The 27,679-nt window shown below is 41.2% G+C and overlaps 1 protein-coding gene across 1 annotated transcript; it reads left to right on the top strand.

Moving 5' to 3' along the window:
• Positions 1-24,434, top strand: LOC133386848 (uncharacterized). Its single transcript, XM_061630618.1, has 7 exons — positions 1-485; positions 2,477-2,589; positions 3,780-3,877; positions 9,393-9,401; positions 14,050-14,159; positions 21,742-21,838; positions 24,277-24,434. Exons 1-7 carry the CDS (start codon positions 1-3, stop codon positions 24,286-24,288), a joined length of 924 nt encoding a protein of 307 aa, XP_061486602.1. The 3' UTR covers positions 24,289-24,434.
• Positions 24,435-27,679: the final 3,245 nt, after the last annotated feature.

Raw genomic sequence — 27,679 nt, 5'->3', positions numbered from 1 at the left:
ATGGATACTCTCACAGCCACCTCTGTTTCCAGCAGGCCCTGGGTGCTCCAGTTCCTCAGAAATCTCTTTGGGAGCAACAGGCACGTCATGCAAGAGGATCAGAGACCCAATGAAGAGGCAAATGATAAAGTTAACGTCAAAAGTGAACTCCTGGACTCTCCTCTGCCCGATAATGGGCTTGAAACAACATTACTAGGCAAAGAACCAGACACCACCACCACCACGTCTTCCAGTGAGATCTGTGAGGGGTTGATGGGTGGCTGCCCTGAAGAGCTATCACTGCTAAAGGAAATCAGTCTTGGAGATACCACCCCTATAAATGAGAACAAGCAATCCATTTTATTTAACTCGACTGGGACGGAGATGGGAGACTCAGATGGTTTTGCTGACTCAGTGATAAGTAACTTGGCCCAGGGCCCATGTGAAAACGTTCCTGTCATAGGAGAGAAGAAAGAAAAATCTGGGGACAGAGGAACACTAGGAAAGTGAGTATTGTGTCACCAGTGTTGAGACCAGAATCTCACACACATAGTCAAGTGTTTAAACTCTCAGTATTTCAACAGGATTGTTATCCAGTCAGATTGCTTGCCTTAATCTGAGACTGGCTCTTTCCCATGTTACCTTGGCCAAAGAACTTGCTCTCTTCCTAGGCCTTAATTTATATAATAATAATAATAATAATTTAATTTTTAGGCCGCCTATCTGGCCGAAGCCACTCTAGGCGGCGTACATATTAAATTCAATAAAATACAAAATACAGTAAATACAATAAATACAATAAAATACAAATAATCATCAGTGACAGAATAGCAGCAATTGTAATACATAGCAGCGGGGATTGAGTATATAATTAGCCCATCCTGATAGTCTCAAAGGCCTGACCAAACAGCTAAGTTTTTAAAGCTCGGCGGAAGGTATCCAGGGAAGGGGCATGTCGAAGATCGAACGGGAGGGAATTCCAGAGAGTGGGGGCCGCCACCGAAAAAGCCCTCTCTCTAGTCCCCACCAACCTAACTACTTTTGTTGGTGGGATTGAGAGAAGGCCCTGCGTGGCGGATCTTGTCGCACGGCATAGTTGGTGACGCTGGAGGTGCTCCTTCAGATATATCAGCAAAATGGGCACATCCTAGCCTAGCCCCATTTCACATAAAGGAGAGTGGGAAAATAGAAGGACAAATATAGTGAAGTCTCTTCACAAAAAATACTTGTGTTTATTAGTGCCTGGTTATATTGCATGGGGACTAATTAGGAATGGAATTGTTCATATGATTATTCTGGCTATTCTTGGTTAAAAATGGCTGAATGCTAATTTTGTGCTACCTTTCCCTGACATTGGTCATCATACACTGAGTTGAGGTGTGTGGGCCTTAGTCTTGCTAACTGAAGATCACCGTATGAGATGTTGTCCAGGAAAATGTATGTGGAAACTAGAGGTGGCAGCCAGCCAGAATTTCACAAGCCTGGCTTGTTATCATTTAGACTGGCTGCCAACACTGGAGGATGCAAAGTCAGGGGAAAATGCAGCAGAGCTTGATTTAGCACATCTGTGTGCATGCAGGCACAATTAATATGAATGCATGTGTGCTGTATTGCTAGATGGAGATCTGCCGTTACTGAGAAATGTGCAGAAGTCGGTGTTGTTGCTTTGCAATGTGCATTTGAAAAAACTACACAAGTTTGTTTGTTTCTGAATTGTGGCCTTGGAGGTGAGCCATTTATCCCAGGGTAAGGACTAACACTTTCCCCCTCACTTGAGGGATTACCTGCTGCCTTGTCCCAGGTTCCTTCAACTGGAGACAGGCTGAAGGTGAGGCACAAGACAGACTCTGGGCAGAAAAGAGAACATTCCCTTTACAAAACAATTTTATTCTTAGTCCCTCTTTGGCAGCGGAGTCCTTTTAATTACCTCGGGGGGGGGGAAAGGCATCTGATCATACTCAGAGGTATTTAGCTGGAGGGGTCAGGATTTAAAAAACAATTTGGCAAAACTTGGCAATCTAGGAGTTATACATAAAACTTCCCTGTGACCCATCCGTGCATGATTAATAATTATTGTAGTCAATAAGTCAAGATTTAAGTAGTAGCATTTGCATAAGTAGTGCTACCATGAATAATTTGTAATGTAAGATTTCCATAGAATGAGGTTTCCATAATCTGGTACAATAAACCACATATTACCATGGAGACAGACTACCTGGGTATTTTAGATACAGACTGAGGGCTTTGTTTATATAGGCAACTAAGGGGCTTGACGTTTAGATAGGCTTGATCCCTGAAAATTCTCTTTTTAAAATGTAATCACTATAACCATGTATTTATTCAGTACAGTAAATTCACTCGTCTGTGATAATGTAGCAGTTATATTTCTGACAGTAATGTGGAGTTTGGTTGTAGGGTGGGAAGAGAAAATTAGATGGATGAAACATCAGTGTGGTGATCCCTTGCTTGTGTGCAATCATTGTGTTTGGGGGTTTAGGGATGGATTTCCCCAGGTCCTATGTGCAGATGATGGAATTGCTATGGCTGCAGGATCCATGACTGATGTTAAGGGCTGTAGCGCTGAAGAAGAAAGAGAGCATCTACTGAAAGGTGAGGGTTGGAAGAAGATTCCTACTCACCTATATTGCAGCTGTTGTATAATGGTATAATTTCCCAAAAAACTGCCATGACTTGATTGTTTTCATCACATTCAACATGAGAAGTCTGAGGTTTCAGACTTGTATTTCAAGTAAGCAGGAGGCAAACCTTATAACCAGGATTTATTCTATTGGATTTATTCAAGCCTAGCACAAACTGTTGCTTCCCTAAGTAAAAATTGATTTGATTGCTTCTCACCACTATGTTTTGTTGGATCTTGGGGAGGGAAGATTTCATTCTTCCCTGTTTTTTCCAGCAAAACCGTCTTTCTTTTTCAGAAGTGAATGCAGAAAAGTGAATGGGCTACAGTTGGGTAATTGTGGCAGGGTCTGGTCTGGATGGACCTTCTCCCACCTCAGGCCTTCTTGCTCTACACATCTGGGGCAGGGGAGGTAATTGTAATCTTTATCCCCACCCCCCAAATTGACCTTTCCCTTTTTTATAAGAGTAAATGAAGCAAAATTCTCTTTTTATGAAGAGGGAAGAGTTGAAATATGGAAAACCTTTTATGGGTGTGAACCCTTTTTTCAGGCCACAGGCCACATTCTCTGCTATGCAACTGGGCTAATGTTGGATCTCACAGAGAAAGAGGCAAGGCATCTAGAGGGGGTCAGACATTGCAGGCCTGTGAATAGCTGCAAGTGAACAACTTACTCCAACAAAGGTTGGGAGTAGACTGAGGCCTTTTAAGTATTTGTCTACCAACTACACTCCTCTAGGCTGCACCCCTTTATGGGAAACTTTGGAGCCTGAAAGGGCCAACCCTTTGGGCTGAAGATGGGCATGCATGCCTTTGCTGTTCCATAGCCTCCCTGCACCACTGGCCCAGTGAGATACTGTGGGGGGTATATGGTCCCTAAGGCCCAGTGGAAAGTATCTGTGAGGGTCCAGACTCTGGCCCTACAGGTCCTGATGGTCTGTCTGGAAGGTTCTTCTGGGGGCCCCTGTCCTGACAGCCTCAGGCACAGTGGTCTCCTGATCTGCAGAAGTCAGCTCAGTGCCCTGCATTTGATCTAGCTCCTTAGCTGGTGCTTATGCAGACTCTAGTTCTGTGTCTGGATTGCTGCTGGATTCAGGGGTCATGACACCACACCTGTTGTATATGGCGAGACTTCATGTGATGTGGCTTTTCTTTTAAGCAGAAGATGTTCGAGAAGAACCTGCAAAAGCAGAGCTCTCTCCATGGAACAGACTCCTCAATATGTACAAGCAGCGCCGGAGGCTTCCTGCTTCTAAAGTGGTAATTATGTGATAGGGAGAAACTTTTGGATTTCTCTCTCTCTCTCTCTCTCTCTCTCTCTCTCTCTCTCTGCAAGTGCCATTTTCATACTGCAAGCAAGGACAAACATGCCGTTTCAGTGAGGAGAGTGAAGGTAACAATATAACAGCAAGAGCTGGCCTCTAGAATCTTATACACTCTCCCTGATTCCAAAGTTAATTTGCTTTGCTTAAAAATTAAAAGAATGGATGCTCACAAATCCCACCTATGCTATCAGTGCCACATATTTATTATATTTATTTAAATATAATATCCCATCTTTTCATCTGCATATCCACAAGGTAGCTAACAAATTATTAATATCCAGAGATATTAGAATGAATGATATCAGAGAATGAAAAAGGAAAAGCATACCAGTTTAAATCAGTGGATCCAGCAGAAATCAATCAACCATCAGCAAAATTATAATCAGCAACATTTGACTGGCAGCCAAACAGTCTGGTGTGTTTTCCTACATGTGAGCACTAAACGGAAATACTGGATATGAAACATCTGGAGATGGGGACAGGGGTATGCTGTGGAAGGATGGGGTGGGGGAATGGGTACTTTAAAATCCCGAAACTATTAATAATAAAATACATGTGAGCAAAGGCATGGTCTTTTCCTGCCGGCTACTCATATGGATTTCAAAAGGAAATGCAGTGGGTATTTCACACTTAGATATTTGTACTCAAGTACAAAAATTATTACAAGTATAGCTTTTCCAAGAAGCCTTCTTCATTGTTGGCACAGTGACTCATAGAGTGAGTTGCTAGTTAAGCACACTCTATACAAAGGACAGTTGTCATGCCTCTGAACTTTTGGTGCTCAATAAATGTTAAATTATAACACCAGAACTCTTAGAGGTACTTAAAAAACCCATCAAATACGATATGACAAAATAATTCCTGCCCTACATTCACAGCTATGCCACTGAGGTGGTTCACTTCCATTCTTTCCACAATTTGCAAAGAGAAAAATCCATGCAGATGGATGAAGTGGCACCCAGGGAAGTGCTAGGAAGCTGCCTTGAGAGATTTGTATTCAAACCACAGCCTGAGCGGGGATGGCTCTTGACAAAGAGAGATTCTCCAGTACAACTGATAAAGCAAGTCCTTATTTGAATGTGTGAACAATACATTGACAACTGTGTTGCCAGAATTGCTCCAGGGATTGAGCCATTGTAAATCTCAGTGAGATTAAATTGGCCTGTGCTATAGCCAGAAGCAAAGCCACCTTCTTTGTGTACACAAATTATGGGCTTTTAGTAGAGTGCAAGTGTTTTCAAACAAGCAAACAACAAGCAACAGTTGCTGTCTATGAGCCAAGCCATTGTATGGTTTCAGCTGCCTTCTTGTTATTAAAAGCAGCTGTTAAACATGCTAGTTAACATTTAGTTATACCCTCATTCTGCTTTACATTAAGCATTAGACTGGATGTCCTGACGTTCTATTCCTCTGCATTTTTCTTTCCAATTTTGAGGGATGATACCTGGTGATGGGCTTTTGCAGCCACTACAGTCTTTTTATGATCCTTTATTTATTTTATTTCTATTTCACTCTATCTAATGGGCTTAGGATGCACACACCCCTCTAGGATGCACACCTTAACATGGTGAGGGGGTTTGAGAGTGTTGAAGAAGCTGAGAGCAATGCTGTCAGGAGTCTAGACCAAGAGGCTAGACTCCTAGCAGGGGCACCCAAGGCGGAAGGGTCAAAGCTGAGACGCCAGACTAAGATGCATCCAAACTCAGAGGAAAGCAATGGTAAACCACCTCTGAATATCTCTTATCACAAAAACCCTATGAACAGAGTATCCAAAATGCAACATGAGATAGTGCTGGAAGATGAGACCCCCAGGTTAGAAGGCACTCACTGAGCTACTGGGGAAGAACAAAGGACAAGTACGAGTAGCGCTGTGACTAATGACGCAGCTGAATCAAAGCCAAAAGGAACCTGAAAGGCTGATGCGCACAGATGCGAAAGGAGAGTCCAGAGTTGTACGACGCACACAATAGGAACATGGAATGTGAGAAGCATGAACCAGGGAAAGTTAGAAATTGTCAAGCAAGAAATGGAATGTATCAACATTACGATACTTGGCGTGAGTGAATTAAAATGGATGGGAATAGGACATTTTCAATCGCAACTACAAAATATTTTATGCAGGAAATGAGAAATCAAGAAGAAATGGGGTTGCTTTAATAGTCCTAGGAAGAAGGGCGGGATATAAATAAAATAATAAATAAAATAAAAAATAAATAGTGAGATGTGATGTTGCAAAAGCAATTAGGAGCTACAATGCAAGGTCTGAGCGAGTGATATCAATGAGATTAAATGGGAAACCTATTAACATAACCATCATCCAAGTCTACACTCCAACAGCAAACGCAGAAGAATTGGAGAGATTTTATGCAGAAGTACAGGAGGAAATTGATCACACACCAAAACAAGATGTGACGATAATCATGGGGGACTGGAATGCAAAAGTAGGGAACAGAGAAGAACGTGGAATTGTGGGGAAATGGGGTTTAGGAGACAGAAATTAAGACTTATTGAATTCTGTGAACCCAATAATTTGTTTCTTCCAAACACATTTTTTGAGCAACTGAAAAGATTACTGTACACGTGGATGTCACCAGATGCTCAATATAGGAATCAAACTGATTATATAATTGGTAACAGAAGGTGGAGAAGTTCCATACTTTCTACGAACACAAGACCAGGAGTAGATTACGGTACAGATCATGAACTGGTCGTATCGAAAATCAGAGTAAAGCTAAAGAAGAACAACAAAGCAATCATAATGCCAAAATATAATTTAAATAACATCCCTGAAGAATATAAAGATCAAACAAGGAAAAGATTTGAGGCTTTATACTTAGTTGACAGAGAACCAGAAGAACTATGGAGTGAAGTCAGAGACATTATTAGGGAAGAATGCAAAATGACAATACCTCTAGTTAAAAAGAGAGAAAGACCTCAATGGATGATTGGAGAAACTCTTAAAATGGTTAAAGAGAGAAGGAAAGCAAAAGCAGACTGCAGTACAGATCATGAACTGGTCGTATCGAAAATCAGAGTAAAGCTAAAGAAGAACAAAGCAATCATAATGCCAAAATACAACATCCCAGAAGAATATAAAGATCAAATAAGGAACAGATTTGAGGCTTGAAACTTACTTGACAGAAAACCAGAAAACCAGAAGAACTATGGTCTGAAGTCAGAGACATTATCAGGGAAGAATGTAAAAAGACAATACCTCTAGTTAAAAAGAGAGAAAGACCTCAATGGATGATTGAAGAAACTCTTAAAATGGTTAAAGAGAGAAGGAAAGCAAAAGCAAAAGGAGATAGAAGTACGGTCAGAACCCTAAATGCAACAATACAGCAACTAGTACATAGGGACAAAGAGAACTATTAGAATAGTTACTGTATAGAAATAGGACAACAAAAAGGAAGAACAAGAGCCGTATTCCAAAAGATTAGAGAAATGAAAGGGAAATTTAAACCATGAGTATGGATGTTGAATAATCAACAGGTGAACACATTAACTGACCAAGATGAAATAAAAGGAAGATGGAAGCAATACACTGAAGAACTCTATAAAAGAGATGCCAGGATGACAGGTTAATTCACGGAGGAACCATATGATGAAGAACCAGAAATTTTAGAATGCGAGGTAAAAGTTGCTCTTAAAATACTTGGAAGAAACAAATCACCAGGAACAGATGGCATACCAATGGAGTTGCTACAAGTTACTGAGACTGAATGTGTCCAAATTTTGACAAAAATTGTCAACAAATATGGAAAACTAAACAATGGCCCACAGACTGGAAGAGTTCAATATATATCCCAATTCCAAAGAAAGAGGATCCCAGGAAATGCAGTAATTATCAAACTATTGCCTTAATACCCATGCAAGTAAAGTAATGCTCAAGTTTCTACAACAAAGGCTCTTACCAAGAAATGCTAGATGTCCAAGCTGGATTTAGAAAGGGAAGAGGCACCAGAGATCATATCGCAAACATACGTTGGATAATGGAATGGAGAAGGAATTTCAGAAGAAAATCACCCCGTGCTTTATAGATTACAGCAAAGCCTTTGGCTGTGTTGAAAAACTATGGAATGCTTTAAAAGAAATGGGGGTGCCACAGCATCTGATTGTCCTGATGCGTAAGATATATTCTGGACAAGAGACTACTGTAAGGACAGAATATGGAGAAACCGATTGGTTCCCAATCGGAAAGGGTGTGAGACAGGGGTGTATTTTATCACCCTATTTGTTTAATCTGTATGCAGAACATATCATACGGAAAGTGGGATTGGACCAAGATGAAGGAGGTGTGAAAATTGGAGGGAGAAATATCAATAATTTAAGATACGCAGATAATACCATACTACTAGCAGAAACCAGTAATGATTTGAAACGAATGCTGATGAAAGTTAAAGAGGAAAGCACAAAAGCAGGACTGAAACTGAACGTCAAAAAGACTAAAGTAATGACAACAGAAGATTTATGTAACTTTAAAGTTGGCAATGAGGACATTGAACTTGTCAAGGAATACCTTGGCACAGTCATTAATCAAAATGGAGACAATAGTCAAGAAACCAGAAGAAGGCTAGGACTGGGGAGGGCAGCTATGAGAGAACTAGAAAAAGTCCTCAAATGCAAAGATGTATCACTAAACACCAAAGTCAGGATCATTCAGACCATGGTATTCCCGATCTCTATGGATGTGAAAGTTGGACAGTGAAAAAAGTGGATAAGAGAACAATCCACTCATTTGAAATGTGGTGTTGGAGGAGAGCTTTTTGGATACTGTGGACTGCAAAAAAGAACAATAATTGGGTGTTAGAACAAATTAAACCAGAAGTATCACTAGAAGCTAAAATTATGAAACTGAGGTTATCATACGTTGGACACATCATGAGAAGACATGATTCACTAGAAAAGACAATAATGCTCTTGGAGGTCACTGATTCATAGGGTCGCCATACATTGTAATCGACTTGAAGGCACATAACAATAACAAAAACAACAGTGGGCTTATAGCAGCTTACAGCAGTTTCCCCTAAATGTTACTACTCCTGTCCCCTAGGGTTGCCTAATGTAAGAGGTAAACTATGGTGCAGTTCACATGTAAAGCTAACCCAAACTATGTCTTCGTGTAAATGCACAAGTGTGCAAGTCCCAAGAGATCAGGAGACTGCAACCACTTTGCTCTTCTACCTCCATGAGTTGTAAACCAAGAACAAACCTTGGTTATAGCTCACGGTTTGCCTGGAGCAAGACAAACCACAAGCCTAGGTTTGATGGCATACTAAGCCAAACCATGCCTTAGCTCACAGCACTGCAAGATAGGACCAGAGGAGGAGGAAAATGGCCATGATCTCCTTTTTAGGAACCCACACGCTTGCATGTTCAACATATGAACAACTTGGTCTAAATGATGTATTGCGGCATAAGCTTTCCTGGCCTAAAGCACACTTCATCAGCTGCATGAAGTGCTCTCTTGTTGACAGGTATATTTATATTCCTGGGTATAGAGAAAAATCAGGTAAGCAGTAGGATTAAAACACAATGAGATGCAAGAGCTGTACAGTTTCTGTGCAAAGCTCGGATGCATAAAATATAAGCACAGTGACCTAGTTTTGCCATGCTAATATAACACCGATAGTGGAAGGGAGACGTAGATTCAGCCTGAATCTTAAACAAATACAATCAAACATGCTGATAAATTCTAGCTTGGAATTCATTGCAGTTCTAGTTTCATACTGGAGTCTCGTTTGAAAGTTCTTTTTGTTCAAGTATCAGCATCAGAGTGCCCTAGAAGACTAAGACAGAGGCCCAGCATAAGAATATGGCATTCTTGGGCAGCTGTGCGCTAATGTCTGCCTGCCTTTGGGCCTCCCTAAGAGCAGAACTCTGGTGGCTGCATTTGGGGGGGAGCATCTCTTATTTTACTTTTCCCACAATGCCCTGGAGATTGTTTCAGTCTGAGGCACTGTAGAAAAACAAAATGGACATTAGAAAAACATGTTAGCCTCCATTGGAAGTTGCCATAATTTTGTGGTGGCCATCATCCATTTTGTTTTTTCTCACAATGCCCCAGACTGACACAATGTCCCGGTACTGTGGGGAAAAAAAATAGAGGACACCAAGAGGCTGCCATTGACAGGAACTTTGTTGCTTCTTACAGTTAAGAAAACAAAGATGCTCTGCCTATGCCACAGGTTGCACCCCTCCCATTAACCTAAGGGCGGAGCACCTTAGGGCACTTTACCAAGGGCCGGCTCAAACTTGGAGCTAACCCTGCTAAAATATTTTCCCACTGGTTTTTGAATGTTGCCATTCTTGATACCAGTTTTGTATTATTGATTCTTTTGTATAGAGTCTGATCTGTTTGCCTTGTTCAGACAGCAGAAAGACCCTCTTAGCAGGTGTTGGCATTTATCATGTTAGAGGATGAGCAGGTGAATCAGTTCCTTATGGTCGAGCTAGTGTTATTAGGTCCCATTGCCTTAGTGTAAGGGTAGAGAACCTGTGGCTCTCCAAATGTTGCTAGGCTGCAACTCCCATCATCCCCTTAGAAATTGGGTATTAGGATGGCTGGCAATGATGGTGGGAGTTGTAGTCCAATGACAACCTAGAGGCCCACAGAGCCTCTTCTCCCCCATCCTTCCTTAGTGGATATGGGGACAGAGTTGGCATCTGGGTTTATTGCAGGGCCTAGTTCCTGGATTTATGTCTCAATTAGGAGGGCTTTTGTTGCTCTTGAGTATTTGATTTAGGTAAGGGGACTGTCTGTAAGCAAATACATGTCTACCGTGCTGGGCCTGCAAGACAGAAGTATAACTGTCCTGGGTGAGCTGTAGAATCTGGATCACTGATGTGTAGATGCTGATGATATGTTGGCCCATTTTCAGCAGGGGAGCTGCAAATAACATGTAATATTCTGCCACTTTCTCTTCTGAGTAGTAGTAGTACTTCATGTAAAAGGCTACTCCCAAGAATCAGTCTGGTTTGTTAACATGACAGATTTTTCAAATATTTGGGGACATGAGTTTTTGTTTTGTTTTTAAATTAAGGATTGATAGAGAGATCCTCGTGGACAATTGTAGAATTATTGTCATTTACAAAAGATTGGGGATATGGTTGAAAATGTTGTGATAAGACTGAGAAAGTGAAATGTAATACATTGCTACCACCTGTTTCCCATCTCTAGGAATCGAAAGTATGCCAAAATCCATCAGTGACACCTATTAAAGATGGCATCAATGGCCAAAATTTGAGATCTTAGGTCACAGACTAAGCAGGAAAAAATCAGGAGAGGAAACTATTTCCCATTACTGCATCTTCTTCTCTCAGTTTCTGCCTGTTAGGCAGCTGTTGCATACATCACATGATAATCTAGGCATATAGCACTTTTTGAGTGTTTACAGAGCTTTGTATAATTATCTCAATAACCTTACAATAACCCTGAAACAAAGGGCAGCATTATTGCCATTATATCTTAGGTGGAGGGCTAGATCTGAAAGACAGTAGCAGGCCTAAGGCTGCCTAGTTAAGCTCATCCCTGAGGTGAGAACTGGGGATTTCCCAGCTCTTTGTCTTAACCAATGCACCAGCACAATGCCTCTGCCCATAAAAATAGGCAGGAACTCTATACGTTTGTGCTTCTCTTTGAATCCTTACAACACACAAGCAAGCGCTTGAGCAAAGGGCTGCATTTTTAGTAACATGTTTCACACATGTAAATGCCCTCATAACCATCTATTGATACTAGTTGTACATTACCATCAGTGCTGTTAATGTCTAGCTACTGGGAGTGCTTACATAGCTAAGGTACTCTAGCATTAGTAAGTAATAGTCCATTACTGTAATTAGTAGTAATTTTAACTATTCCAGTGCTTGGTGTGCTGACTTGCCATCAAAGGCATGGGGGAAGTATCATATAAACAACCCACAGGACTTAATAGCGCAATCCTAACCATGTCTACTTAGAACTAAGTACTACTGAATTCAGTGGGGCTGATTCCCAGGTGAGTGGGTTACGACTGAAGCTAGTTACTTCTGGGTTATATTAAAGTTATTATAGTATCCCAAGGGTGCTATCTCTGTAACTGCAGACCGATTATTACCTTAACTTTTGTGGAAGTGCAAGAATAGGTGGTCAACCAATATTTCCATGATAACTAATTCATTTCACCTCTTCACCACAAAGAGTGTTCAGAAGTTTCAGTTAGCTCAGAGTGCAGCCACTGAATTGCATGTAGTCTTGTTTTATGGAGCATATAACTCTGGTTTTGTTTCATCTGCACTGCGTTGGTTACCAGTACATTTCCAGGTGCAATTTAAAGTGCAGATCATTACCAATAAAGTCCTAAAGAATGTGGGACCTTGATACATGAAGGACTGCCTTCTCTGACATGAGCAGACTCACCCACTGTGTTTGGTAACATGGGCTGTTCCACCCAGCTAGGGCTCTTCCTTCTTCTTCTTCTTCTTCTTCTTCTTCTTCTTCTTGGAATGTGTCCTTGAATTGTGAGAGTGCCTCTTTCTTGACCAGCTAGAGGACCAAAAGAGTTATGCATGTTGAGAACCCCCCTGATTTTTGTATGGTTGAACTGTAGCTTAATGTACAAAGGTGAGAGTCACATCTATTACCCCACCCACTTTCCCCTCTCGCTGTGCCCACCACTGGAATGTGGCCCTTGGAAGGTTGTCCACTAAGGAATGTGGCCCTTGGGTTGAAAAAGGTTTTCTCAGCCTGGCCCAGAGGCTTTGGCACAGTTGACACAAATCTAATAAAGAATAATAAATTATAAGGGGATTCAAACTGTGTGTAGGGAGATAGGACAAGGTTCGTGGCTGGCAGCATCGCAAGGGTGTTTGGAGCGAGGGCGTTGTGTTATATTTTGCATGATATTTGTGCTGTGATGGAGGGGTGTGTGCTGGGGAGTGTCCTCATCAATAAGTATTCATTGGCTGTTTCCTTGTGTGGGTGGCACATGGCTGTTATTGCTGGAAGGTTTGTATTTTCTGGCTGTTTCTTTTCCTCTCCCCTCTTGGGTTGAACACACATAGGATATGGTGGCCTTTCCGCTGACATATCAGTGATGTATCTCTTCCCTCAGCATAATTGGTATATAGGCTGCTGCAATCCTAAACACAGTAGGCTGTAAACCTCAATGAACACAGTGGGCTTTTGCAGAAACATGCATATATTGCAACCAGGGGTGTAGTTGCCCAGGGTCTTGAAGGGTCTTAGACCCTTTACATTTTGGGGAGCAGGGTCCCAGCAGGGTCCCTATGTCTCCAGGATCATATGAGCCAATCAGCATGAAAGGGAAGTGTGTAAGCCACTGAGAACAGTCTTCAAAGATGCTTCCTTACCCTTTCCTGCTGATTGGGGCTAATCAGAGTGAAAGGAGGTGAGTTAGCCACAGAGAAGACTCTTCTCAGTAGCTAACATCCTCCCCTTTCATCAGAAGTCATGCTGATTGGCTCCTAGGAATGTCTGCTGTTGTGGGAGAAGGCATTAATAAGGATCTCATTCTTAACCCAGCAGCAAAAACAAAAAACAAAAAACGGGCATGGCTATGACTAACATGAAGAGACCCTCACTTCTGAATTTGCCACTACACTACTGGTTGCAGCATAGTCCTAAGCATATTTACTCAGAAGTAAGCCTCACTAATTTCGATGCAGCTTACTCCCCAGTAAGTATGCAAAGGATTACATGCTTATGTAGGCATCTCCTTCTAGCAATTGACTGTTGAAAATGTTTGTAAATTTGATGTGCATTGTTTCTATTTTAATAGAATTTTTGTAAATGTTTGGTAATTTCATTTTTGCAGCAGCCTATGACTGACTGCAGTAAAGCTGAGCAGCCCTCATACAGGCCCAACAGAACCGGACCTCAAACATCAATAATTGTTCAAAATGAAAATTACATTCTTTGACCACTTGTAAATTAATAAAACACAGGTATTGTTTACACAGGTTTGAAAGCATTTGATGGGCCATTGGCCTGATCCAGTAGGCCCTTATGTTCTTAATTCTTTTAATTATCCAAACATAGCTAGATACAAATTTTGTATGGTTCCTGTTGTGCATTCTTTCCACGCTCTCTTGTAATCTCGTATTTAGGATATTCCGGTACAACCAGTAATTGAAGATGAAGCCACATTGGACCTAATGATATATGGAACTGCAACACCCAAGCCCCATGTCATCTTATCAAATTCCCTTGTCTGTGGGTAAGTTTTTTGTGGTGCTCTTTATCTGTCAAATTCTGAAACAGTGGGCTCCTCCAGACTGATGTTTTCATGCAGGTGTATTCTGCAACAAGTTATTGACACCATAATAGCATATCAATGGTGGAGTTATTCTGCTATGGCTTGTTCTGCAATGCTTTCTCAATCCTACCACATTATTGCTATCCAGAGGACCTATAGCATAACAAAAGTGGGACAACAACAAACCAGAACAGTCAAGGTATAAAAAGTTATGGAATTTAAGATGGAAGTTATAGCATATGCACTTACAGTGCTGGAAATGAAGCACTTTGGGTGTGATTGCCCCAACAGCACCATGAGCATGAATGTACAATAAAAAGGATGTCTGGAAGGGCCCACTGGGTATCTGGTCTCCAACTTGCAAGTCGTATGAAATGTGATATGTTGAAAATGTAGAATGTAACAAATGGAAATGAGCAACAAAATATGGCGGTGTTTCTCTATTCCCTAACCCGAGTGCTCTTGTTCAGGATTCCAGCCAGCTTGGATCCAGAGCCTTTGAGTGGGGGTTGGGGCCTGAGGATGTTTCAGGATTGGGGGGGGGGAAGAGAAGGAACAGGACACGTTTTTTCCTTTCCCAAGCTCTGAAAACTTTCCCCTGCTGCACTACAGAGTGCTAAAGGGCTCTAGTTCAGGCAGAGGCATTGTTGAGGGGTTGTATAGGCCTCTGACCTCCTGCCTCTTCTCCCCCTATTTTTAAACTTCATATTTAAGATTTCAAAACATTGCTTACAGGATGGCTTTTCCTCAGGAAGCTAGCCTAAAATTTTGTCTATTCATGTCCATTACCATTTTCAAATTTGATGCAGATGTGTGTCATGGGTCTATGCCCCAAATCTTTTAAGGATGTAGCCAAGCCCCTGGATTCAGGGTTGGCTGTCAGATCTCAATCTGAGCACTTCATTACTAAGTTGCATGGATGGGGGATGGTTCTGGAGAGTAGGAAGGGAAAAGTTGTTCTTTTCCCTTTCCTCCTTCCTGAAACCTCCCTGTGTAGTGCAGAGGGGGGGATTCTCATGGGGCACATCTTTTTCCCAATCCTAAATTCCAGTCTTCAGGATATTACAAGCTGTTACAGCAGATTTGGGGAATGTGTGGCCTACATATGTTGTTGGGTCTCCAAGTCCCATCAGCCCCAGCCAGCATAGCCATTGATCAGGATTATGGGTGTTGTAGACCAACAACATCTGGAGAGCCACAGATTACCCACCCTGTGTTAGGGTGTCTCCCTACCATTTTCATTTTCTCTCTCTTCAACTGACATCTTCCTCAACATTCTGTGGCTCCTGGAAGCCACTGAGCATGCTTTGTCCTCACTGAGTTTGGTTTCCTCTGCTTTCCTTTTCCTCTTAATTTACAAGCAAATCTATTTCTGCATACTTGGGTCATCCTTTGAGCAGGCAGAAACAGCTACCTCGTCTGTGGATGTCCTTGCTTCACTATCATTTTGATCTGAATGGCCAAGTGCAGTATTAAAAGAATAATGAAAAATCCTAAAGCTTTCTGAAGAGACTTTTCACTCAGTGCAGCCATTTCAATAGTAAAATATGTGTGGGCATACTCCAGCTAATGTTAATTATTCGAACACCTATAGATTTCCCAAGAAGAGCATTAAACTCGTATTTAACTGTTCTATCCAAATCAATAGGACTAAAAAAGTGTTTGGCTGGATTGCATCCTTTGGGTAAACTGAAGATAATGACTCTTTTAATTAGGCCAAAGGAGAAGGGACATTAATTTGCATATGTTTGTTAGGAAAAAGTCTGCAGGTAGGGGGGTGGGAAATGGAATTTTTAACTCTTTCTCTCCCTTGAAATACAAATAGAAGCTTCAGAAAGGATATTTTTATAGCAAGGAGAGAAGGAGTTAAACATGCTCAGGTATTCCCCAGAGTTGCTATTTACATACAAAATGCATTCAGGTCCATCATTCATTCATTCATTCATTCATTCATTCATTCATTCATTCATTCATTTACAATGCCAGTATTTCCAGAGTGGTTAACAATACTAAGAGAGCCAGTGTGGTATAGTGGTTAAGGTGCTGGACTACGACCTGGGAGACCAGGATTCGAATCCCCACACAGCCACAGAGCTCATTGGGTGACCCTGGGCCAGTCACTGCCTCTCAGCCTCAGAGGAAGGCAATGGTAAATACCGCTTACCATGAAAACTCTATTCATAGGGTCGCCCTAAGTCGGGATTGACTTGAAGGCAGTTCATTTCCATTTTAACAATACTAAAGAAATCCTATCATTAAAGCAAAACGGCAAATAAAACATCACAAGTATAAGAAAAGCAGATACAATTAACAGCATAAAGAGTGCATCAGCAGAGGTTAAAAAGCTTGGGAAAAATAAAATTAGCTTTGCCTGGTCACGCAGAGCTTGGAAAAGTTACTTTTTTGAACTACAACTCCCATCAGCCCCAGCCAGCATGTGCTGGCTGGGGCTGATGGGAGTTGTAGTTCAAAAAGGTAACTTTTCCAAGCTCTGGAACAATTATGAGTAGGTTCCAGTTGAACCTCTCTGTGGGGAGAGCATTTGATAGACAGGGCACCACAACCGAGAAGGCCCTTTCTCCAGCTGCCACCCACCATCTCTTAGAAGGCGGGGGCACCTGAGGAAGGTCCTTTGAAGATGGCCTTGGTATACAAGCTGATTCATGTGAACAGAAGCAATCGTTCAACAACCCAGTCCTCAAGCTGTATACTATAGGCAGTAGCCACTAGGACTGTAGAACCAATGAATCAGCAAGGAATGTAAGTGTTCTAAGGAACATTCACACATGTTCTGAAACCCATGGGGGGGTGAGGGCATGATTCCCTCCCCCCCTGTCTTCTGTAAATGAAACCTACATTATCAGTACTTCTATACATTTCCCTTCACTTAAGCTACAGGAGCAATGGTAGGCTTCAGTCATACTAAAGTAGTAATTGCTCCAGTGATTGAACATGAATCTTCTAGGATATTGTTATACAGAAACAGACTTGGTAGGTTATATTGGAGTGGTTAATTTTTTAAAAAAAGTTTAAGGAGATGCCCTGGCTTAGAGATAGAGCACATGCATTGCCTGTAGTCTGTAGCATCTTCAATTAACAGGATTTCATCAAGCAAGGCTAGGGAAAGAACTCTACTTGAGGCCTTAGAGAGCCATTGCCAGTCAGGGTAGAGTATCAGATACCTGGAATTGCACTGCTTTGCCATCAGCCAAATGCCCTAGAACCACTCACTAGGAGGCTACACCCCCTGCCTCTCAGGAACAGCATAGCAACAAGGAGGAGACCAACCTGATCTCATCCATCAGCCAGTGAAGGTGCAGCTCTCCAATGCTTGCTTTCCTCCCCCTTCCCCATTCTTTTTTCCTTTTGTGTCATGTCTCTTATGAGACAGGGACTGTCATCTTTTATATGTACAGTGCTTTGAAAATATTAATAATAATGACAACCCTAAGTTAGATGGACCAATATGCTGACTCAGTATAATTTAGCTTCATGTATAGTGCCTGCTGTGAAGTTTGCTTAGAACAGGAAATAGCAGCACCATGTTTAGGGCAGCAGACCTTATGCTAAGAGGAAGAGTATAATTCCAGTCTACAGTGTCTTCTCTGTTTGTAGATACTTAAAACTCCCAACTAGTTTTATTCTTGCTCCTACACTGGTTTCAGCTTCAAATAGTCACCAGTAGTGCAATATCTTGCCTTCATGTAATGGGGAGATTGGGCACGGCCTTGCTATGAAGTGATAGCCATGCTACTATTCAGAAGTATTTAAAGATGACCTATATCTAAAATGAATACCACAGCACTGGCCTTGCACAGCAAGGGAGTGCAGATCCACAAATGAAGTAATAAAAACCAACTAATAAGTTGTTAAAATGGTGGGGAAATGTAGAAAATGGGCAAACTTTTTCATGTTTTTGTATTTGTACTCATCTATTTATTGTCAGCACTGGATCAATGCTCCTGCAGCACTCCATGGAATGCAAAACTACTTCATTTTATTTTAAAGAGAGAGAGAGAATAAGAAAATGATTTAATGCTGCAGGCACCTGGGAAAGTAGAAATTGTGTCACTCATCAGTAGTGAAGTGATAGGTCCAACTGGTGGTGATGTGGGTGTCCATGGCAACTTGTACAACCACATCAAACTTCTGCATCAAACTTATAATAGCAATGGAAGATTTACCTGGAGGAAAGAATCCAGTTTTTTCAGGAACAAATTATTATTATTATTATTATTATTATTATTATTATTATTATTATTATTAGATTTATATCACGCCCTTCCTCCCAGCAGGAGCCCAAGGTGGCAAAATATTGTAGTTTCAGTGCTGGAGAAATCAATATCCTAACAATAGAAGGGCTGTCTTTGAGGCCAGACATCTGGAACCTGTGCAACAAGGAGTAACAGCTGTGCATTTATTACACTATAATCTGATTGTGTAGAAGAGTCCCAAAGTTAGCAAACAAAATACCTGAATGTATTATCAAAGCAGTACAATACATATGTTAGAGTCTAAAAGGCTATCATAGGGATTTAACCTTTCCATTCTACTTATAGCCTCTCATGCCCCCAGCAAATATCTAAATCACATGACTCACTGCGAGCTGCTGTTGGGAAGGAACAGTCACAATTCTTTTTCCTCATGTATGTGTAGAAATAATCAAAATGTCTTTTTAAATCCCAGTCACAAATCCTGGAACTCAGATGTACCTAGATGCCTCATATCCTGACTCTGAAAGTTCTCCCCCCCTCCTGAAAGCTTGATATTGCCTGTAGCAACATCAGTGGCCTGATTCACGCATAATATTAAGCTAGTTTATTAAACTATAGCTATAGCATTGTGTATTAACTCTATTCAGTGGCTTAACTATGGCTTCTTTACTGCCACAAATCATGATCTGAAGTAATGATTTGTTGTTGTCTTATAAACTTTGTATTTATTTTAGCTATGGCTTGGCATTATGTGCAAACCCAGCACCCTTCTTTTAGCATGATTGGTTTGGCTAATCCATCCCAGATGCTCACCAAGCTACAAAGGCACGAGACAAAAGCAGCTGGAAAACAAAACCAGCTTTGGAGAAGCAAGCCATGGTTTGACTGTGGCAACTCATGGGCTGCATTCACATGTCACACTAGCACAAACCATGGCTTAGCATGAATGTGTGAACATGCTGGCTCCTGAGGAGGTTGCAGCTGTTTTGGTTCTCCCCAGACGAAAAATGTCAGTGTGTCAGGGCAGGGAAGCCAAGATTTGGCTTAGTGTGTCATCCAAATCCAGGATCATGTTTAAGATCTCTCCCCCTTAACCACAATATGTAGCCAAGGTTTGTCCTATGGTTACAAGTTGTGATTAAGGAGGGGAGACTTTAACCACAATGTCAGGTTTGGACGATGTGCTAAGCCAAGATCTGCTGACCCACACTGACCTAAAACCCCCAGGAGGGAGCAAAGTATGTGTGAGCGCTTTGCCAGCACCCAGCACATTTGCACAGTCATGGTAAACAATACGAAGGCCCTCCTCCGGGTTCCAACTCACAGGGAGGCCCGGAGGGTGATGACAAGATCTAGGGCCTTCTCAGTGGTGGCCCCTGAACTATGGAACAGTCTCCCTGAGGAAGTACGCCTGGCGCCGACTCTGCTTTCCTTCCGGCGCCAGGTTAAAACCTTCCTATTCTCTGAAGCATTTTAAGTTACATTGATCTAATTTTAATAATGTTTATTGTATTGTTGATTGTATTTTAATATTATTTTGTTATTCATTGTATTTTTATACTATTTTATGTTCACCGCCCAGAGAGCTATCGCTAGTCGGGCGGTATATAAATTTAATAAATAATAAAATAAAATAATAATATGGCTTACTGTGATGTGTGAACCTGGCCATAGTCAACTCATGGTTTGTTAAAACAAACCAAAATGGATTACCATTGTGTGAACCAGGCCAATATTGAATGGATGACACTCTATGTATGCTCAGCAATACAGTTTTCTCTAACTAGCTGACACATCCAGAGAAAAAAAAACACAGCAGGTTCAAAGTATAGTATGCAGGTGTCTGGTTCTAAAATAGTATATCTAGTTCTAAAACATTTTTCAAGCCCTAACAACTTGGAGGCTGATCTCAACCTAAACATGTGAAATGCATTTAAAGAACCAGGACAGTGATGGATCACTAGATTTGGAAAGACTCTTCAGTTCTTCACCAAGCAGACCGGAGTCATAAAATGAATCTGAATTGTCAGGCAGAATGGAGGGAACAAGTTTTGATAGTACTACATAAAACCACTAGGTGTCAGCGTCCAATTTAAAATAATTTCACTTGACTAAAGTGTGTATCCAACAGTGGGTTTAAGGCATTAAAATGCATTTCTTGGATTTAAATATATATATATATATATATATATATATATATATATATATATATATATATATATATATATATATATATATATATATATATATATATTATGAACGGGATTTAGAAGCGCAGCAGATGTGAAGAGCAGGAGATTACCTTGAACTCTCATTACATCTCTGTTTTAAAATGATCTTCAACTGGGCATTAAGATACCTGCTGATATGTCACTGTACTGGATACTTTTGAGGACAACACAGTAGTATATAACAGCTGTCCTTTAGGGAGTGGTGCAGTTGGGTCATCTGAAAGCTGCACATGCACTTTGAACTGTTTTAAAGTTACATTATTTTAAATTAAGTCAGTGAAGTTAAGAGCCCTGAGACTGACCTTTGTTTGGTATATTTTACAGAAGATGTTTTATTTATACAATTTAGATTTTAGAGGTAAGGGAGTGATAATGGCTATTCCAAGCTCTGACATTGACTGATGCCATGACCTTAGAAAAGTCTTTCTTTCTTTCTTTCTTTCTTTCTTTCTTTCTTTCTTTCTTTCTTTCTTTCTTTCTTTCTTTCTTTCTTTCTTTCTTTCTTTCTAATCTCCTGAATATTTTTAAGATCCCTGAATGGTGTATCACATAAAAACAATAAACAACACTATTAAAACAAAACATAAAACCAGTAAAACAGAAATATAAAGCATATAAAAATTAATGGAATTCAAATAAATCAAAACAGGGTCTCATCTTATATCAGGGAAAGACATCTGAAGCAACTGATGGTTGCTGCTTTGCATATGGCAGAGGGAAGGGCATTCCAGTATTACAGGGGCAACCATGGAAAATGTTAATTTTTGCATCACCAGCCTACAATCCTTTATAGTGTGCAGTACTACAAGTACAATTTCTCCACATCTCTCTACTTCAGCCTTTCCAAACTTTGGGTCCCCAGATGTTGCTGAACTCCAACGCCCATCAGCCCCAGCCAGCATGGTAAATGGTCAGGAATGTTGGGAATTGTAGTCCAGCAACATTTGGGGACCCAAAGGTTGGGAAAGGCTGCGTCAACTTCAAGCCTAATTGGCAAAATGAGAATAGGCAAGATTTTGTTAGGATCTGTCAGTGCTAGTGATGCTTCTAATATAGCTATGCTTCTAATATTGTTCCCCCCCTTCCTTTCCAACCAAGGTTGTCTGAATATGAGGATGGAGCAGTAGCTGGTGATTGTGAGATGACACTCAGAGGCCCAGGAAGAAATGATGTTGACAGCCTGGAGCACCCTAAGGTGTTGTGGAGACTAATATAGTCTGGGAGGGAATGGAGGGTGATAGCAGCTTCCAACTCTTTTGGTGGCCCACCGCAGGAAAACCTTGAGTACCTTTTCCTTAGGGCACACTTGCTCTCAGCCTTGATATCCTGTGATGGAGATTGCTGATCCCTCGCTGTTCTGGTTCTCATATCACTTCCTTCCAGTTGAAGCACCTCACATGCCTTGATTGCAAGGATCAGAGATGTGCTAATTCAGCAAGCCCAGTTCTCTGACTTACTGTATTTCTTTCATCAGTTCCCTATTCTTTCTACTATTATGTCAAGCTGGCCAGAGAAAGTAATTGCTGATACATCATCCCAACCAATAGCTATGTTTGGATCTGTTCAGTCAAGTACCAGCCCTCCACCCCACCCCAGTCCAGGATTCAATGAAAACACTCTCCTTCCTGATCTCTTTGGCTCTCAGATCTGATAGGCACACTGTGAGCTTGCATTTCGTTCTGTCCTTGAAAATTCCAGTCAAACTGCATTTCAGCAATGATAGAATAGTAATACTATTGCTTACAAACTAAATATGCCACCAATGTATGTAAACTGTCTCCCACCATAACATGAAAGCAAAAGGGTGCCTGACTGGTTCTGCTAAGCAAACACAGCCAACTTCCTCCTTAGTGAGCAAGGGATGACAGAAAAGGGCACAAAGAGCAACCTGTCCATGCCTCATGCAGGAAAAACATTTTTGGAATTTAGCAAGGCCAACAATGCCTGACTACCCAGCATGTATATGCATCATTTACACATACCCCTTCCCCCCAAAAAAGCAGAATTGTCCAAGCATAGAAACATATGTTAAGGCAGACAAATCGAAGCCTGGATTCTCTGGTGCAGAGGTGGGCAGAAGATAGATTAGGATCTACTGGTGGATGTCTAGGACTCTAGGGGATTTCTGTCTCCTGATTATTTTTCATAATGGCAACAACAAAATGATCCCCGCTCCCAGTCATACTGCTAAAATTAAGAAAACTGGGGGAGTTAAATGGGAGTGTATATGGCACTCAAAACAAATCCCTGGACTTAGAATTCTTTCATTCTTAATGCATACCTTTTGCACCTAGCTCTGGTTGGTAGATCTCAAGGTTTTAGTAAAAAACAAAGTATATCTCACAAGGCCATCCCTGTTCTGATGTGGCATAAGTAATCCTGTAGGGAGGTGCTGTTCATTCAAGTGCTGTAACAGAGTAACAGCAGCAGAGGTATGGAGATTAAATGCCACAATCTACAAACAAATCTGCCTTCTACTTGGAGCCTAGCAAAAGTATTCAATGCATCCGTGAAAGTGTGTGCCATATTTTTTTTACTTTGAGGTGCTATAGGACTGTTATTTTTGCTGCAACAGCCTAAGGCGGTGACCCCTCTGCTAATTCTCCAGTGTAAATGACAAGATCATTTTAATTACAGGCTTATCAGAAGTTGCCTCCATTTCCCCACTGACACAGGCTATGAGTTTTTAACAGGTACATGATGAGCAGAAAGTCAACAGTTGCAGCTTCCCTCATAACTTCACGGCCATGCCAGCAAAGATGGCACCTGTTGAATTTCTGCATGCATCACAGCTGTTAAGAGTCTTTGTCGGGGAGGGGAAATGTCAGCAGCCCTAGACTCATCTGCTGCTACTATGCATATAGACAAAAACTTCACTTGGAGATGGTAAACGGAGTCCCCAAAACATCATGGCTTGATCTTCTTGGATGCTTAATTCATGGGGGCTTGTTTGCATTCAGCAAACAGGACAATGGAGGATTTTTCTCCTGGCTGGTAATCAATGGAGCATTAATTTGCAGGTCTGGGTTAGCAGGGAGAAGAGGTAGGATAAGGCAAATGCGGCAAATGTCCAGTGTGTCGTTTTAATCCATACTGAGCTGAACTCCTCTCTGGCTAGCCATGGGCTGGCATCAGCTCATGGCATCCTCAAGCAGTTGGCTAGCTGCTGATGCCTGCCCTGAACCCCCTTTTATTTTTTTCTGGCACTCTAATCAACACCAGGTGGCTGGGACTGGGAGTAACCATATAAATTTCCCACAATGCCCCAGAGCAACTGGGCACATTTTGAGCAATTAAAAGGCTGGCTTCCAGCCACCCAGCCCTGATTGGAATACTGCTACTGCTGCCCACCACTGCTGCAGCTGCCAGGGCTCACCCACATTGGAGGACACCTATTGACATAAGAGAGAGCCACCAGTGAGCCCTTTACCAAGGGGTATCTTGAACTTATAGCTGGCTCTGTCTTTGACAAATCTATTAGTCTTTCAGCTGCTCTTCAGGATGGCTGTGAAGCTAAAAAACCGCTTTGAATGCTAAAGAAGAAAGTGGGATACAAATGTAGCATATAAATGATAATGCATCTAGTAAGTCATGGTATGCCTTTGTAACATTTTTTCTTTCCACCTTTGTTAGAATGTGTACTGATAAAAGGCTGTAGGAGAAGTCACCTTGAGTCTGCCACCTGCACCCTTCTCCACTTTGCTTGCTGAAAAGAAGATGGTCTTCTAGGGATTCTTATTTGTAACCCACCAGGACTGTTTCAAATTCTTTACTTGTTCTTTTGTTCTTTCTCTTTTCTTTAATAAATGTGTGTATAGCCTTTGCCTACATTCTCTCTATGGAATAACCTTGTAAATCTAGCAGATGTTTTTAGTATAAATTTCAGGTTTCCCCTCCTCCTCATTAAATGGAGTTTTGCAGTGAATTCATATCTTTTTGTGTTCTTTGGTGTATGTGTGCTTTTAATGTCATACATTAAAAAGCAAGCCATAGTTTGTGGCTTCATAGACCGCAGAGATGTATCTTACATTGCAGAAAGGCAAAAAGGTTCCACGTTTGGGGTGATGTTCTTTCTCTTGACAAACCAAGGATAAACTGGCTTCCCATTTACACATTAATGATGCCTGTGGAAGTAATCAGGAACAATACTTGCCTCTGTATGGTAATGATGAACATTCTTGACCCAAGTATAGCCATTTTGTGTAATGTCATGAGGAAACATTGATGGCTTCCATGGCTAAAGAATTATTATCTCTTCCTCATTGCCAGAATATACCACCATAAAATTATTTGCCGGTTTCAATGGCAAACTATTTTGAGTGGAGTAAGAAACTCAACATAAAAAATCTATTATAATTTAAATTTTAAAAGCTGGATTTTGACCACAACATTCACAAAATCTCAAGTTCTTTAGACTTGTGCATTTTCTTGGTTGTTGCTGTTCCCAGGTGTGAAACATCAAATGCTGTCATCTGTTGTTGGCTGTAAGTGAAAGATACTGACAAACATAAAGCATTTAAATAAATGATTGGAAACAAGTATTAATCTCAAATATTGGAAAATGTAAAATACTGATGTCAAGTTGAATATTTAGCACACATTTTGCATGAACGTGCAGAAAGGGACTTTGAGGAGTACTTGTTTCACCTTCACCTAGTTCAGCTATTCCATCTTTTCTATTATTCTAACATTTTTGATCACATGATTGAGAACATTGGTCCAGCAGGTGAGCATTTTCTATTATTCAACTCTTGTTGGCAGCTGCTCTCTGGGACAAAGGCAGAGATCTTTCCCAGCCCCAAAACCCACAATCCTTTGCTCCTGCTCTTAACCTGGTCCTTTTGGACCAGGGAATGGATCATACCGTTCTCTTTATACCTTCAGCCACTTGTTAGTTGGAAACTCAAGGCCAGCCCCCAATGTTTTTAACCACAGGCTGTAAGAGTTGAGCAGAATCAGTTCTGGCAGCCTGGAGCCTCTGCTAATCTGGGAATTCTATGAGAGGAAACACACACCCTCCAACCTGCCAGACAACAAAGGCTTCCCCATACATACTGACTCCCAGGGGATGCCTATATAGAGGACTAACTATTTGTGCACAGGTTCCATTGATTACTTTTCAGGGTCTAGTGTTTCTGTTCTCTTAACCTTGCAGCGGAAATATGACTGGCATGCAGAATACAGCTGATGTGTATATTTCACAACAGCACATCGTTTCTGGGTTAATTGTCTCAAGTACTAACAGGCCCAGAAAGAGTCTGTGTCCTGAGTTACTGTCAGAACCCTCACAGGTGCCATCGCTAGTTTGCAAGATTTATGCAAAAGTCTCTAACTGCTATTAGCTATTTTGGAACTAGTCATTGAAACCACTGATGCTTCCTCCTGACATTGCACAGAATGGCTGTACTTGGGTCAAGAATATTCATCATTACTACACAGAGGCCAGTATTACTTCTGTTGATGTCATAAATTTGAAGAAATATGGTTGTTGCATGTCTCACTCCCCAAACAGTAACATGTTGTGAGATCCAGCTATAGAATCAGGAGCAATTCATTCTGCTTTTCTGCCTTTTTCCAAACTACATTTGTGGTGCTCATGATATACCCCACATTTGTGGTGGAGCAGTTGTCTGTCTGATTCACCACAAGTATGGCTCACCATGCTGATTCACTGGGTCCGTGCCATGTTCTCGCAAGCCTTTTGAAAGTGGACTGAGCAAAGGAATGTTGCAAGTCCTAATTTGTGGTCATGTTGAAGCAAGCAGATGAGCGCTTCCCTTGGAATTCAATGATCACTACAGGCACAGTGATCTAATTGGTAGCAAGAAAACTAGCATGGTCCTAGAAAGCACTGTGCCAGCCAAATATATGCACAGGCAACCACAACATTTAATGCCAGTTTCAGACACATTTACTTGGGAGTAAGACTGGATTCTCAACTTCATTTTAGACCTGACAGCACCATTGCAAGGTGACTTGCTTGGTGACTTGCTTGCTATTTTTGTAGGGCAAGCATTTCTTCCGAATGTGTCCTTAACATGGGAAGATGTTAATGAAATGATAGGAAGTTTTCATAATTTTTTTTTTACAAACTGAGAACGCACTTTTGTGTATAATAACTTTTTTTTAAAAAACCACCCTTTTGATGTTTTTTGTTGTTGATAGAACATTTTGATCATAGTATAACTTTCAGCCCTGCTTTCAATATCTCTGTTATTGACTGGTGCATCACAAACTGATGGAATTATCTATCATTTAACACAAGAGAAAAAGTTTAAAAGTTCATCTGAGGAAAAGGTACTAGGCTCATTGGTGATTTTAGGAAATATGGAGGAGGGGTACATGTCTCATGATGTGTTTGGAATAAAATAGATTTAAGAAATGAGATACAAAATGGATTAGCTGCTGTTCAAGAACAGCTTATCTGAACTATAATGGCAATAGACAAGCTGTCAGTTTTCTTCTAGTAGCTGAAAGGTGATACCTTTTTGTGTTTTTACTGCTTGTTGCCATTGGAGTTGACTGCCTTTCCTGAACCAGTAGACATTTAAACCTTTTTAGCATCCCCTCAAAGAACCCTGGGAATGGTAGTTCTCCCAGTGGGCTAAGGATCTTAACTAGAGAAATCACACTGATAAAATCACAATTCCCAAGGTTCCTTGGGAGAAGCCATGATGCTTGCCATTTTTCAGACTGGTTTAACTTTGTATGCAGATGTGGCTGTAGACACAATCAACAGAATTCAAGTATATGAGCCGTCAGTTCATGATTTACTCTAAGCCCCATTCATACCTAAGGCTGTATCCATACGTAGTCATATATGGGATTGCTGGGAATATGTACCAACCAGCATAGGGGTTTAGAGTTACAGTTGTTGGTTTGCACAGTGTCACCCACGCTGATCCTGCTAGTTTTCTGGACGAAACCAATCACTCAAGGATGTGGAGGGGGGGATCCCCATCACATGTGCCTAGTGGGAATTGGTTGCACTGATTCAGTATTCAGTGTGCCTAATTCTAAGCTATTTTAGAATCCA

This window comes from Rhineura floridana, chromosome 6 (genome assembly GCF_030035675.1).
Source record: "Rhineura floridana isolate rRhiFlo1 chromosome 6, rRhiFlo1.hap2, whole genome shotgun sequence".
NCBI lineage: Eukaryota > Metazoa > Chordata > Lepidosauria > Squamata > Rhineuridae > Rhineura > Rhineura floridana.
Note: the sequence above shows the minus strand (reverse complement) of the source record. Positions and strands in the feature narration are given on the sequence as shown.

Bases quoted from the DNA above. Each gene is read 5' to 3' on its own strand.
- LOC133386848 (XM_061630618.1), top strand. From the start codon at position 1: ATGGATACTCTCACAGCCACCTCTGTTTCCAGCAGGCCCTGGGTGCTC. The intron at 486-2,476 runs GTGAGTATTGTG...TTGGGGGTTTAG, and splicing joins GACAGAGGAACACTAGGAAA to GGATGGATTTCCCCAGGTCC. The intron at 14,160-21,741 runs GTAAGTTTTTTG...TTTCCAACCAAG, and splicing joins TCAAATTCCCTTGTCTGTGG to GTTGTCTGAATATGAGGATG.